General features: G+C 32.3%; 1 protein-coding gene across 3 annotated transcripts in view; it reads left to right on the top strand.

Annotated features, from left to right (window-relative positions):
* Ehbp1 (EH domain binding protein 1) overlaps positions 1 to 15,103 on the top strand; it is a 312,420-nt gene that overhangs the window by 104,516 nt on the left and 192,801 nt on the right. For all 3 annotated transcript variants that reach the window (XM_071601621.1, XM_027934467.2, XM_071601622.1), the window contains exons 6-7: positions 7,293 to 7,474; positions 10,574 to 10,713. In XM_071601621.1, the coding sequence (XP_071457722.1) occupies positions 7,293 to 7,474; positions 10,574 to 10,713 (322 nt within the window). The remainder of the gene's footprint in view (positions 1 to 7,292; positions 7,475 to 10,573; positions 10,714 to 15,103) is intronic.

Here is a 15,103-nt window from a genome sequence, read left to right on the forward strand (position 1 = left end):
TGAATAAATAAAGCAAAATTGTTGGTCTTCATATTGTAGTGTACAAAATTATTTGTTTCAGAAGGAGCAAAGTCTTGGGAGATTTTAGGTGGAATTTGAATGAAAAGTACCAAGAAACAACCCTCTACTAAGTATTCTTGCATTGGAATAACAGGTTCAATTAAGAAACCTCTAAGGTGTCTTCAAACTCCACATTATCTCAGGTGATGATTTAGTTTCTTCGGTCAGTAAATGGGTGTTGACACAGATATTGGGTGTTAGTTTTTTACACTGTGAAATAATTTGTGTAACCGTGAGACAGAGGATAAAGATTGAATAACTTTTAAGGCCAACATTAAGCTAGTCACATTTTCTTAGGATGCTCTCAGAAATCTAGTTGCCTGTGACTTTTTTTTCTTGGTGTAATAGTCAGAACAAGTCAGAGTTCATAAACAAGATCAGGCATTACAGTATAAGAGTATGAGACTATAGAAAGGGGTAAGCCACAAACATCAGGTACTTACTGCTTATGGTGATTATAAGGCGTGGCATCTAAACAGACAAAAACAACAAAATCATGACAGGATTGTATTGCTAATCACAGGACATATCTACTTAATTCCAATAAAATAAATCTCAACTCTGACAAGTCTTAAGAATTACTAATTGAAGAACTTATTGTAAGATAGGTAAACTTAATTGTGATAGTTGTTTATCAAGATGCTCGGTTTTGTTTTTGTAAAATTCAAATGAAGTATACTGCTTCTGGCAATGAGACAGATAGCATGAGTAACCCCTATCAGAAAATAGCTAAAAACATAGGTAAAATATGACACATAAAAAAGTTTTTTTTTAAAATGACACTTGATAGAATCTAAAACATAAAACAGTAATGGTAATAATTGAAAGCAGGTAGTCTTGATCACAGCTTTCCCACAGAGGGTTTCTATTGAACCCATGATTTACTACTTTTATCTCTGCATGGTGATTCAGGGAAAGTCTAGTACTTCCCGTTCTCTCAAGGTAGAAAGTATAATAGAATTCCTTTATTGCATGAGGTTAAGGCTCCAGAATTGTATCATCAGTGTAAGGATTAAATTCAACCCTCGAGTACTAGTTTTTTGAATATATTCTTTGACAAAATGGAAAGTTTGTATAAAGCACTAATGTTGCATTACAAAGGACAAAGTTTTTCAAGAAAAAGCACTTGGGCTATCATTTGAGTTGTAAACTAAAGTAAACTTATTTCCTGGAACTCTAATTTTACTTGAAAAAAAATGACTAACAGACTGCAGTTATTCAGCATTGAGTATTTGGCAAATTATTTCTGAAACTGAGCAGCAGAGTGAACATATCATGTACAAGTAAGCAAATGAAATTATGTGTTGTCTCTGATAAAATTCAAGCTTTCAATGGGAAATTCAGATTTGGAAAAACTGTGCTCACCACCTTTAGCTTGATAGTTTCCCAGTGCTTAAATTTTTTTCTGATGGAATGTAATTTTTTTGGTATTGAATAATGTAATGTGTCAACATCTGCATAATTCAGATAATTGTTATTTTAAAATGATCAAAGTATAATGTTAGAAAATTATGCATGTGTAAAAGATTCATTCAGTTGCATGCTAGGTTAATATATGTTAATTTAACAGTTTAAAAGCTCATTGATAAAGTTTCATATTCTTCATTACCATTAACCTTTCAGAAATTACTACTTGTAGAGTTTTGGTATAATATTAGATACAAAGATCCAAAATTACCTGAAAATGTTATTAAAATATTTCTGTCTTTTTCAGCTACATACCTTTGTGAGATCTGATTTTCTTGATGTTGTATGAATACTTCAACCAAAACAATATATGATACAGATTGAATATGAGAGTAGAATCATCTGTTAAAGCAGACATTAAGGGATAGGGGGATATGGCTCAGTGGTATAGCATTTGCTTATCATACATTAGACCCTGAGCTCAATCCCCAGTACTGCCAAATATTGATTAATTAATTAATTAATCTTAAAAAGCCAAACAACAACAGCAAAACTCAGATATTAAGGAGATATTAGAGATATGGAAGAAATATAAAACAGAAATGTTTCTCATTAAGTTGTTTTGTATAGAAAGTGTATGTATTCTTCATGAAAATATATTAACATTAGTTTTTTGAGACAGGGTTTCACTAAGTTGCTTAGGGCCCCATTTAGTTGTTGAGACTGGCTTTGAATTCATAATCCTCCTGCCTCAGCTTCCTGAGTTGCTGGGATTTCAGGCATGTGCCACCGTGCCCAACTGGTAAAGTAAATTTTAAGAAAAGATTTGAAGGAATTGGAGAGCTGGCCATATAATGCCTATGAGAAGACCATTCCTAGTAAGAGAAATAACAAGGCAGAACTGTAAGGAATATGCTTACCTGGTGTATGGGTAGGCCAGAAACAGTGACTGCCTTCAATCAAACATTTGGAACAGATAATTCCAAGTCTTTCTGGAAAAGGAAAATGGCTCAGTTTATCAGGTTGACATAAATAATCAAGCAGCATGCACAAAAATAAAATCATAGACCTATCTTCCCCATGAAAAATTTTCTTGCAAAATATTAGGCATCAATTTTAGTCCATTTTGTGTTGCTTAACAAAAATCTGAGGCTGGGTCATATATAAATATGTAAAAAGAAAAGAGGTTTATTTGGCTCACAATTCTAGTAGATGAAAACTCCAAACTGTATCATGCAGTATCTGGTGAGGGTCCCCTGGCTATATCAAACATGGCTGGGAAGGGGAAAGGGAAACACTCAAATACAGAAAAGACATGAGTGTGAGAAAAGAAGGCAGAGAGCAAGGAGGGCCCATGATGCCTCTTTTATTACAATGCTCTCTGGCAGGAACTAATCCACATCTACAGAATGATGAAATAGCATTAATCCATTCATGACGGTGGAGCCTTTGTGACCTAATTTCCTTCCCCAAGGCCTCATCCCTTAATGGTTCTACCACCTTCACACCACCACCCTGGGGACTAAGCTTCCAGGACATGAACCTTTAAGAGACAAATTGCATCCAAACCATCGCAGCATCCAAAGCCATAAATATATTTTAATATACAAAAGACAGTACATACTACAGCATGACTTCATTGGGTGTATCCCAGGAATGTGGGGTTTCCATAACTTTAGAAAATTATTAATTTACCACCTATTAAGATTAAAAAGTAAGAAAACTTTACATTCTCCAGAAATATAGAGGAAAAAACATTTGATAAATACTCATTTATATAAATTTAGTTAGAAATAAAATTAAAACTTCAAAACAAACAGTAATAAAAGGTTGCTTCCTTAATTATATAAAGGAAATTGTAATATTAAAGAGGGAAAAACTCTAGTAAACAACTAACTTAACAATAAAAAATCAAAAGCATTTCCCTGTAAGGTCAAGAATAAATAAAGAATGGCCCCTTCACTATACCTGGTCAACATCATACTGAAGAATCCAGCCAGTAGTGTACCATCAAAAAAAAAAAAAGAATAAAGATTGGAAACATGGAATGAATAGCTGGCTTTGTGGGTGATATAATCAAAATAGAAACCCAAAAGGAATGTAGTAAAATTAATATAGGAATATATAGTAAATTAATATGTAGGACTATGTAGTCAAATTAATACAAGAATATTAGTTAGTAAGATTGCTTAGATGCAAATTCTACTCGCATATTCAATTGCTTTTCTATATGCCAGAAATAATTCAACAATATAATTTAAAAGACAATATGATTTGTTACAAGAACAACATACTGAGGAATAAATCCAGGAAAAAATGTACAAGATCTGTGTAGGGGGGAATGATAAAACTTTAAGAGACATTAATGTTCTAAATAGGTAGAGAGAAATACCCTATTTTATAATAATGAAGTTCAGTTGCAAAGATGTCCAGGGACCCATATTGATCTGCATATTTAATTCAGTTCCAATCAAAATCCTAATTGGATTTTTTTATAGAATTAAAACATTATGCTAAGTGAAATCAGTCAAACACAAAAGGACACATACTGTGTGATTCCACTTATTTGAGAAACTGGTAGATTTATGGAGATGGAAAGAATAGAGGTTACCAGGTTCTGGGATGGGAAAGTGGAAGTTATTGATGAAAAAGTTCTGGAAACAGACAGTAGTGATGGTTATACAACACAGCAGAATGAAAGAATTGTTTTGTTTTTGATACTGAGGGTAGAACCCAGGCATGCTTTACTACTGAGCTGAGCTACATCCCTGGATCTTTTTATTTTTTATTTTGCAATAAGCTCTCGCTAAATTGCTGAGATTGGTCTCAAATTTGTGATTCTACTATCTTAGCCTCCTGAGTTTTGGGGATTATATGCATGCACCACCACACTGGGAAGTATAAAAGAGTTTTGCATAGTTTTTCATTCTAATGGATATTTGGTATTGTTCAACTTTTTAAATATTTGCCAATTTGAGAATGTGAGATTGAAGGTTAGATATATGAAGAGTCTGCTAAAGTAAATAAGTGCTGATGCCACATTCTAACCCTGGTTCATTTGATTCCAACTCTAATAGGCAGGATTTCACAGAAATAGAAAAATATAGGCTTTTTATAACAATGAGTAGTTATGAAAAATGTGATTTTTTATGTTAAAATAATTTTATGTTAGCACTTCCTTTTGGAAAGTATTTCTGAAAATGTGATTTTAGATTAACTGGGTCAGAATCATCTGGTACTATTGAGATGGGTGTTACTTATTAGAAGTCAGCAGATTCCTGCCTGGATTCATCTCTAGTTGTACTATAGGAGTGGGATCTAAATATGCTTACATTTTTAACCAGTTCCCCTGGTTTGGTTTTTGCTTTTTAATAAACCCTGAAATTTAAAAACCTCTGCTTAAATGGTTCAGCTAATTGTGTTTAGAATTTAGTAGATTTTATTACCTATTGTTTCAAAAACTTTGATTTATCAAATAATTAGAACATTTTTAATCATAAAACCTGAGTTCAGCAGAAAAAAAAATTATATAACTATTGTCCTTAAAAAATGAAATTGACAGAATGTTAATTATCAAATACCTAGATTTTTATAGGAATCATTAATAGTTTTTTTTTTGAAATTTTTTTAATATTTATTTTTCAGTTTTCGGTGGTCACATCTTTATTTTTATTTTTATGTGGTGCTGAGGATCGAACCCAGCGCCCCGCGCATGCCAGGCGAGTGAGTTACCACTTGAGCCACATCCCCAGCCCATTAATAGTTTTCAAAATCATGCTTATTTCCAAGTTAACTTAATTTTTATAGTTTGATTATTTTGTTGCAACATTAAATGATTACATTAAGGGATCAAAGTCATACTTTGTAAAAGAGATTTAACAAAAACTGAAAATGATACATGACAGTTTGTATGTCATGCTTTCAAAACTGGGGCTTTAAATCCTATATTATATGTAGAAGTTTTAGCTATTCCAAAGTACAATAAGAGATTATTGTTCATATCAGTGTAATAAATTGATACTCCCTGATTGTACTTTTTCATTTTGCACATTGTCAGAACCTTGGACCTTAATCTTATTCTTTGATTGACAGTAGCGACCAGGGAAAGAACACTTGTATTGTTTGGGATAGTCACATCTGTTCAACTTGATTCAGTTGAAGGTATTTGCATATTCTTAAGTATTTTTTCTGAGAGGGCTTAAATCCTTCTCAAGTGCTTGATGCATATTTGAAATTCATTCACAGGGTATCTACATGCACTAATAGTTCTGTATAATATTGCTGTGCATAATCTGACAGATAAGACCACATTTTAAAACAAGGTGTTCTTTAGGGCTGTTATATTGCATTTTTACTTATTCTGCTGGGCAGAAATGTCATATTTTTGAGGTCTGTTTTAATGTTTTGATTAAACTAGTATATCCTTATTTTAGGCAGATTTGTCAATCATAGGACAAATAAAGATTTATTAAATAAAATTTCAAAGATATTAATGGAAGTTCTTCTTGCCTTGGTTGGAACATTTTATAGAAAATAATTGCAGGACTTCAATGGATTTGTTTAGCTCCTCTTTATTTTTCAGGGAAGGTCACTGAGATTCAAGTGTCCTGACTTGTTCAAGGTCACCCAACTTAGACATTCAGCCTTAAATGTTGCTCTCAACTGCCAGATCAGTAAATGTTAAGAAATAATAGTGTGTGTATGTATGTATGTATATATATATATATATATATATATATATATATATATATATATATATCCTCTGATTGATGTCATTAAAAATTATCCATAAAATGTTTTCCTTTCCATTAGAAACACACTCAAGAATTATGTGTTATTCATCATCATATCACTTCAGAATTTACAGTGCTTTACATGTAATTAATGCCTAGTCATTATTTTGCTGTTTTGTTTCAATTAGGAAATATGATGGCTTAAACACCTTCAATAGCAGACAGGTTTCATTTTGTGTTTCATTTCTGATGAATTGGCAATAGCAATGTCGAGAAGAATTTTGAAATTTGCTGGGGTTAGTTAGCAGTGCTGCCATGAACCTGAGATCAGAGACCTGTTTCTTCCTTTAAATGTGTGATCTTATGGAAGTGAGAGAGAATTACAAACTGGAATGATTGGAAAAGTTCTTTGGAAAGAAATAAGGCTCAAATGACAGTATAGATAGAATTTAGATAATATAGGCAAAAAAGAGGAAGAATGCCACCTAGGGTAGAAGTTCTGTAAAAAATTTTGAGTGTTTAGAAAGGAGAAATATTAGTAGGTTACACTGTTTCATTAAGTACAGTGAAAGGAAGGAAAACCATTGTTAGCCCAGTGTTAGAGTCTTTTTTCACAGTAAATCTGGAAACACTTTGTCCTTGTTTTTATTCCTTGCTTTTCCTTTCCCAAGATATTTTCTAGTCTTTCCTTTTTTCCACCTGTACTCTCTTTCTAATTTCTTATCTGCCTTACTTAGATATAAAAGCTATGATGAAACCTCATCATGATTTTATTTATTACTATGTTATAGGAGTTAATTGGAGAAGGAAGTTCTCAGCTGTTATTAACTTTTATTATTTGGGGGCTGGGGTTTTGGCTCAGTGGTAGAGCGCTTGCCGAGCATGCATGAGGCACTGGGTTCGATCCTCAGCACCACATGAAAATGAAATTTGTGTGTCTACTTAAAAGTAAAAAATAAATGCTTTTTTTTTTTTTAATTTATTGTTTGGCTATCAGATAACTCCAAAATACATAATCTTTAAAAATGTATTTATTTATTCATTTGTTTGTTTATTTATTTATTTATGTGTGTGTGTGTTTGTGTCTTCTAGGAATCCCCTTCTGGTAGAAGGAAAGCTCTTGCTACTAGCAGCATCAATATGAAACAGTATGCAAGCCCTATGCCAACTCAGACAGATGTCAAGTTAAAATTCAAGCCATTGTCTAAAAAAGTTGTATCTGCCACTCTCCAGTTTTCATTATCTTGCATTTTCCTTCGGGAAGGAAAAGCCACGTAAGTTTCTTTTGTCAAATAAGCTGCTTCATTCACAGTGTGTTTCAAGACACCACAAGTAAAGAACTTTTGGCTCAGCAGACTAGTATTAGTTGAACATCATATAACATAGCCATCATTCTTTATTTCATAGACTGAGTTAAATAAACTCCTTGTTATTTATAAATAGCCTCTTTTGATTCCAAAAAATGAACTATAGTATAAAACTATATATAATAACTGATTTCAAATTTTGAATTGGATATTATAGGGTATCATAGGTGTTTATCTTCATTGTAGCAGCTTGTAGTCTAAAGTGCAGACAGATAAATTTGTAGAGCTACTTGATGCAACTAAGTAGTGAGAGGAACCCTAAATAAAAAGTTTAGGATAAAAGGGATGAAAGAATTAAGGAAACTTTTTGCCAATTCATGTTTCTTGGCTCAACCTTCCAAAAATTGCTTAGAAAAGTATATGCAGATAAACAATTTACCATGATTATTATCCTTTTAAAAAATCACTTCTATGTAAAGCAGTGGTGTGCACCTGTATCCCCATTACTCAGGATGCTGAGGAGGGAGGATTGCTTAGCCTAGGATTTCAAGACCAACCCAGGCAACAAAAGCAAGACCTTGTCTCAAAAAATAAAAATCAAAAATTACTTTTTAAACACTGATTAAGCATTGCACAGATTTCTAGACTTGAGTCTAGTCTCTTAAAAGAGTAAAATTCTGATTAGATTAAAACATAGAACAGGAGGGGAAAAGTATCAGTTCACTCTGGTTATTGCATACAGTTAGAGTAAATGCATGCTATTGGTTTAATGAAAGAGTTTGTACCTCCTTGAAGTAAAAGATGAAGGAATGAGATAAATGGAAAAGCTATTCTTAGAATTTCCTATTAAAGGTGAGGGGAAAAGGTAGCTATGAACGTTTCAATCCAATCCAATCCAAAATCACAGTTCTGAACATATCTGACCTAGTGGAATGTGGTTTAGTAATCACAATTATAGTTAATTGGCCATGTCTACTTGAATGATAAGAATGGATTCTGTTTATTGCTCAAAATGAGATGATTGACACTTGTCTACATGGTAGCAAATAACTTGGCAGATAACAACAATAAGCCTCCTCTCAGAGAAGTTAGGTTCTAAGTGAGTGTGGTTAGTCCAGAATGAAAACATCTTAGTCTTTCATCTCAGGACCTTAAACTGTAGGCGAAAATACAGTGATATTAAAAATATCTTATCCTGAAGTTTAAGCCAAAAAGAAAGGAAAGGAAACATAGAAAGAAGAGAGAAACAAATTCAGAGCAGATCCTTTGAGGGTGGACTTCCTTCCATTGGAAGGATTCAAAACCATTCACAGTAATCTGGGTGAGAAGAAATTCAGCTATATCAAATGTCTCAATTTGAATTGAATGGAGACTCTCAGAAATCCCTGAATTTCTTCTTTACCTACTTCTTTTTTTTTTTTTAAGATTATTTCCATTAAATTTAATGACTATGTTTTATGATTCAGATTATAAAGATCTTAATCATTCCAATAATATTTGTAATAATATACAATGTAACTTATTTTCTCTTCCCAATTTCATTTATCACCCTTATATTTCTAATGACTGCATGCCCTTTAATACCTAAAGGATTCTTTTTTTTTTTTTTAGAAATTTATTGGTTGCTCAAAACATTACATTGATCTAGACACATCATATATCATACATTTGTTTCAAATGGGGTATGAATTCTTATTATTCCCCCGTTTACAGATTGCAGAATCACGTTGATTACACAGCCACGGTTATACATACTGCCAAACAAGTGTCTGTTGTATTCTGCTGCCCTTCCTATCCCCTTCCTATCCCCCCCTCCCCTCCCCTCCCCTCCCCTCCCTCTACCCCAACTACCATAACTCACTTCTCTCACTCTCTCTTATTTTTATATTTATTTTTTTTCCTTCCCTTCGCCTCACATCCTCTTTTATGTATTTTTGTATAACATTGCGGGTCTCCTTTCCTCTTCCGTGCAATTCCCCCTCTCTCTCCTATTCCCTCCCACCTCTCGTCCCTGTTTGATGATAATCTTCTTTCTATCTACTTCTTCCATACTTACTTACCTTGCCCAACGAAAAATGTTCAGGGTTAAAATATAAGTAAATTAAAGTGAAAATATTAAGCAAATTAACTTTTTAGGAATGATATCTTTTGAAATTAAAAATTTTTAATATTTTTGAGTCTGTATGTCATCTGATATGCAACTATACTATTGATTGATTGATTGATTGATTGATTGATTGATTGATTTTTGATGCTGGAGATTGAACTCAGGGGTTCTTTACCACTGATCTATATCCCAGTCCCTTCAATTTTTTATTTTGAGACAGGGTTTTAAGTTGCTGAATGCCTCACTAAATTGCTGAGGCTGCTTTGGAACTTGCAATCTTCCTGTCTCAGCCTCCCAAATTGCTGGGATTATAGTTGTGCACCACTGCACCTGACTTATCCTATTGCTTTATGAATAGCATACAGATTTAAATTAACTCCTGATAGGTTAGTTTTTAATTTTCCTCTCTTTTTACTCATTAAACATGCTATTTAAAAATTAATGAATAGGACTACTTAGATTATTCAATTTTCTTATACAAGTGTTTAAAAAGACTTATTTGCAGATTTACAGAAATAAAGAATATATTACTATTATAGATTGATATCCCTTATCCTAATGCTTAGGACCAGAAGTGTTTCAGATTTCAGATTTTTTTAGATATTGGAATATTTACATGTACACAATGAGGCATCTTGGGGATGGGACCAAGTCTAAACACTAAATTTGTTTGTTTCATAGACACCTTATACACCTTATATGCCTGAAGGTAATTTTATACAGTTTTTTAGTGCACCTGAAGTTTCACTACAACCTATCATGTGAACTTGGGTATGCAATTTTTCTCTTGTGGCACTCTTTCAGTGGCTTCAAAAGTTTGGGACTTGGAAACATTTGGATTTTGAATTTTCAGATAAAGGATGCTCAGCCTGTATGTCTTAAGAAATAATACTTTTTCAAGCAATGTCATTTAAATTAACTGTATTATAATTTGATTATGTCTTTAATCATTAATGTAGTGATGAAGACATGCAAAGTTTGGCTAGTTTGATGAGTATGAAGCAAGCTGACATTGGCAATTTGGATGACTTTGAAGAAGATAATGAAGATGATGATGAGAACCGAGTGAACCAAGAAGAAAAGGCAGCAAAAATTACAGGTTAGTTTTATTATCATTAAACCAAAAGTTTTCTCTTGTTTTGAAGAGTTGAAACATTATTTACCAGAAAAAAAAAATTCCACTAAGATATTTTTCCTTAAACCGTTTAGTTCTCTGAAAACTTTTTATGCTTATTATAATTGAACAGATTTTTAGCCGTTTAAGATCAAGTCCAAAGATAATCAAAGAAACATAAAATTCTTTGCTGTAATTTCAGAATTATAGTATAAAGCAACTTAAATATGCTCATATTTCTTTGTCAATGTATGAATGAAACCTCTGACATAAAGATATGCCTTAAAGGAATGATAAGACAAAACAAGAAGATAAACAAGAAGCTTCTCCTAGCTCATGTTCATATAGTTACGTGAATTATATGGATATTCTGTTTCAGATTTGCATATATTTATGAAAATATGCCATGAAGCTATCCCTTCTGGTTGGTTTGATCAAACTACTAAGATGTTAAGTAGTTAGAACCTCCTTTTTAATCGTTGGCTAATAGTTATTGCTAATCTGGTTATTACACAGAGGAACTGATTTTTACTTTATTGGTGTGAAAATCAAGTACTATTTATATATTTCTTTTAGTTAATTAACTGCTCTAAATTTCTGGATTGATGTCCCTTCACTACTATGTGATCAATTCTTGTTTTTTTTCCAAATGAATTGGTACTTTGGTATTTATCTCTTGGCTTTGCCTCAATTCTTGCTACCACATGGGGATCAATCACATTGATCACCGTGTAAATCCTTAGCCAAAACGTTCCTAGACTTTGTTCCAGTCACTTTCACTTCTGCTCCACATCTAGAAATCTACCATGAGAAACAAATCAGGCTTGTATGTAACAGTACATGTTTTGTCATGTGCAGATTTTATAAATTATTATTTTCTAATTTGTGATTGAAATTGATTTTTTTTTGATCCAAGATTGTTCAGGAGTGTTTATTTCGAGTTTGTTTATTTCTAGTGTATTAATTCAATAAGATTCAAAAGTTCTTTGGATTTCAAGTTTTAGAAAACATTTTATTGATGTTTTTTCTTGGTCTAATTATGTCATGTATTTTTGTAAATTTTTCGTAAATATCTTTTTTATGTGGACATTCTATTTGTTACCTTCATCATTAAGTCAGACTTTTCATTTATATTATTTGTATTGTTATTCTTTTTGTATAGTTCATCTGTTAAAGACAGAGCATGTCAATGCTAAATTAATTTACAAAAAAAGTTTATTCTTTTATAACTTCATTCTCATTTGTATGCTTGCCCCATTTAATGCCTCATGCCTTGAAATTTTACTTTATATTGATATTTTTAACATACTTAATTTGGGGGACATATTTATCCCTTTATTTTGAATATTTATATTTCTCTTATAAATAGCATATGGCTAATCTAACCTTATAATATTTGGCCTTTAATATTATATGTCTTGATAACTGACATACTTAATTTCATTTATATTATTTCTTTTTGTACTTTTATTTTGTGTCTTTTCTTAGTGATTTTCTCACCTGTTCCCCAAATTTTGCCACTCTTAAGAATTTTTAATCAAATATTTTAATAGAATAATTTGGAAAATATATATTCTATTTTTATATTAGAGTAGTAGTTTATTAAAACGCTAGATAGTTAAATGAATAAACCCATCCATCAATACTAACATAAAAAGTAAAATAGAATCTATTGACTCTTTTTAAAAATTTTTAATTCTTTTTAGATATACATGACAATAAAGTATATTTTGACATATTATTACCTGGAGTATAATTTCCCATTCTTGTGGTTGTACCCAATGTTGAGTTACACTGGTCTTGTATTTATATATGAACACAGGAGTCTGATTCATTCTACTGTCTTCCCTATTTGCATCTCCCTTCCTTTCCCTTCATTCCCCTTTGTCTAATCCTATGAACTTCTATTCTTTTCTTCCCCTTACCCCGTCTTATTGTGTGTTAGCATCACATATCAGAGAGAATGTTTGGCTTTTGGTTTTGGTGGGATTGGCTTATTTCACTTAGCATGATAATCTCCAGTTCATTTACCAGCAAATGCCATAATTTCATTCTTCTTTATGGCTGAGTAATATTCTATTGTGTATATAACATTTTCTTTATCCATTCATCTATTGATGGGGCCTAGGTTGGTTCCATAGCTTAGCTACAGTGAATTGAGCTGCTGTAAATATTGATGTAGCTGTATTATGGTAATATGCTGATTTTTTAAAAAAAAAAACTTAGTTGTAGATAGACATAATGCATTTATTTTGTTATTTATGTTTTATGTGGTGCTGAGGATCAAACTCGGTGCCTCATACATGCAAGGCAAGCGCTCTACCACTGAGCTACAACCCTAGCCCCAGTAGTATGCTGATTTTAAGTTTTTGGGGTACATACCAAGGAGTGGGATAACTGGGTCAAATATGGTTCCATTCCAGGTTTTCTGAGGAATCTCCATACTGCTTTCCAGAGTGGTTACACCAATTAACAGTCCCACCAGCAATGTATGAGTGTACCTTTTCCCCCACATCATTGCCAACATTTATTATTACTTGTGTTCTTGATAATTGCCATTCTGACTAGAATGAGAATCTCAGTATAGTTTTGATTTGCATTTCTCTAAATGCTAGAGATGTTGAACATTTTTTTATGTTTGTTAATTGATTGTATTTCTTCTTCTGTGAAGTGTTCGTTCAGTTCCTTTCCCATTTATTTATTGAGTTGTTACATTATTATTATTATTATTAGTAGTAGTAGTAGTAGTAGTAAGTTTTTTGAGTTCTTTATATATTCTGGAGATTAATGCTCTGTCTGAGGTACATGTGGCAAAGATTTTCTTCCATTCTGTAGGCTCTTTCTTCACATTCTTCATTATTTTCTTTGCTGTGAAGAAGCTTTTTAGTTTTATACCATCCCATTTATTAATTCTTGATTTTACTTCTTGTGCTTTAGGAGTCTTGTTGAGAAATTTGGTTCCAGAGCCAACATGATGGATTATTTGGGCATATTTTTTCTTCTAGTAAGCACAGGGTAATGCCCAGGTCCTTGGACTACTTTTGAGTTGAGTTTTGTGCAAGGTGAGAGATAGGGGTATAAATACATTTTGCTGCATGTGGATTTCCAGTCTCCCCAGCACCATTTGCTGAAGAGGCTTTCCTTTCTCCAATGTATGTTTATGGCACCTTTGTCTAGTATGACATAACAGTATTTATGTGGGTTTATCTCTGTGTCTTCTATTCTGTACTTTTGGTCTTCATGTCTGTTTTGGTGCAAATACCATTCAATTTTGTTGTTGTTGTTGTTGCTTGTTTGTTTTTACCAAGTCATTCATTTTTGTTTTTCTATCTCTGTAGTATAATTTAATGTCTGGTATTGTGATGCCTCCATTTCATTTTTTCTCACTAGGGATTGCTTTGGGTATTCTGGGTCTCTTATTTTTCCAAATGAATTTTATGACTGCCTTTTCTATTTCTATGAAGAATGTCATTGGAATATTAATAGGAATTGCATTAAATATGTACACCACTTTTGTTAGTATGGTCATTTTGACAATATTAAGTCTGCCTATCCAGGACTATGGATTCATCTTCAAAGTTCTTCAATTTCTTACTTTAATGTTCTGTAGTTTTCATTTTAGAGGTCTTTGACATCTTTTTTTAGATTGATTCTCAATTTTTTTTCCCAAGGCTATTGTGAATGGGATAGTTTTTCTAATTTCTCTTTCTATTGATTCCTCACTGATGTATAGGAATGCAGTTGATTTATGGGTGTTAATTTTTATCCTGCTACTTTGCTGAATTCATTTATGAGTTCTAGAAGTTTTCTGGTGGAGTTTTTTGGGTCTTCTAAATATAGAATCATGTCATCAGCAAATAAGGATAGTTTGAGTTCTCCTTTTCAATTAGTATTCCTTTAATTTCTTCTGGCTAGAGTTTCAAGGACTAAGTTGAATAGAAGTGGTGAAAAAGGGCATCCTTGTCTTGTTTCAGTTTTTAGAAAGAATGTTCTCAATTTAGAATGATGTTGGCCTTGGGTTTAGCATATACAGTTTTCACAATGTTGAGGTATATTCCTACTATCCTTAGTTTTTCTGGTGTTTTGAACATGAATGGATGCTGTATTTTCTCAAATGCTTTTTTCTGTATTTATTGAGATAATCTAGTCTTTAAATCTATTGATGGGATGAATTATGTTTATTGATTTCCATATGTTGAACCAACCTTGAATTTCTGGGATGAAGCCTACTTGGTCCTGGTGCACTATTTTTTAATATGTTTTTGTATGTAATTTGCCATTATTTTATTAAGAATTTTTGCATCTATGATCATCAGGGATATTGTTCTGAAGTTTTGTTTTCCTTCTTTGGTGTGTCTTTGTCTGGTTTTGGTAT

The sequence above is a fragment of the Marmota flaviventris genome, chromosome 14, assembly GCF_047511675.1.
Source record: "Marmota flaviventris isolate mMarFla1 chromosome 14, mMarFla1.hap1, whole genome shotgun sequence".
Classification (NCBI taxonomy): Eukaryota; Metazoa; Chordata; class Mammalia; order Rodentia; family Sciuridae; genus Marmota; species Marmota flaviventris.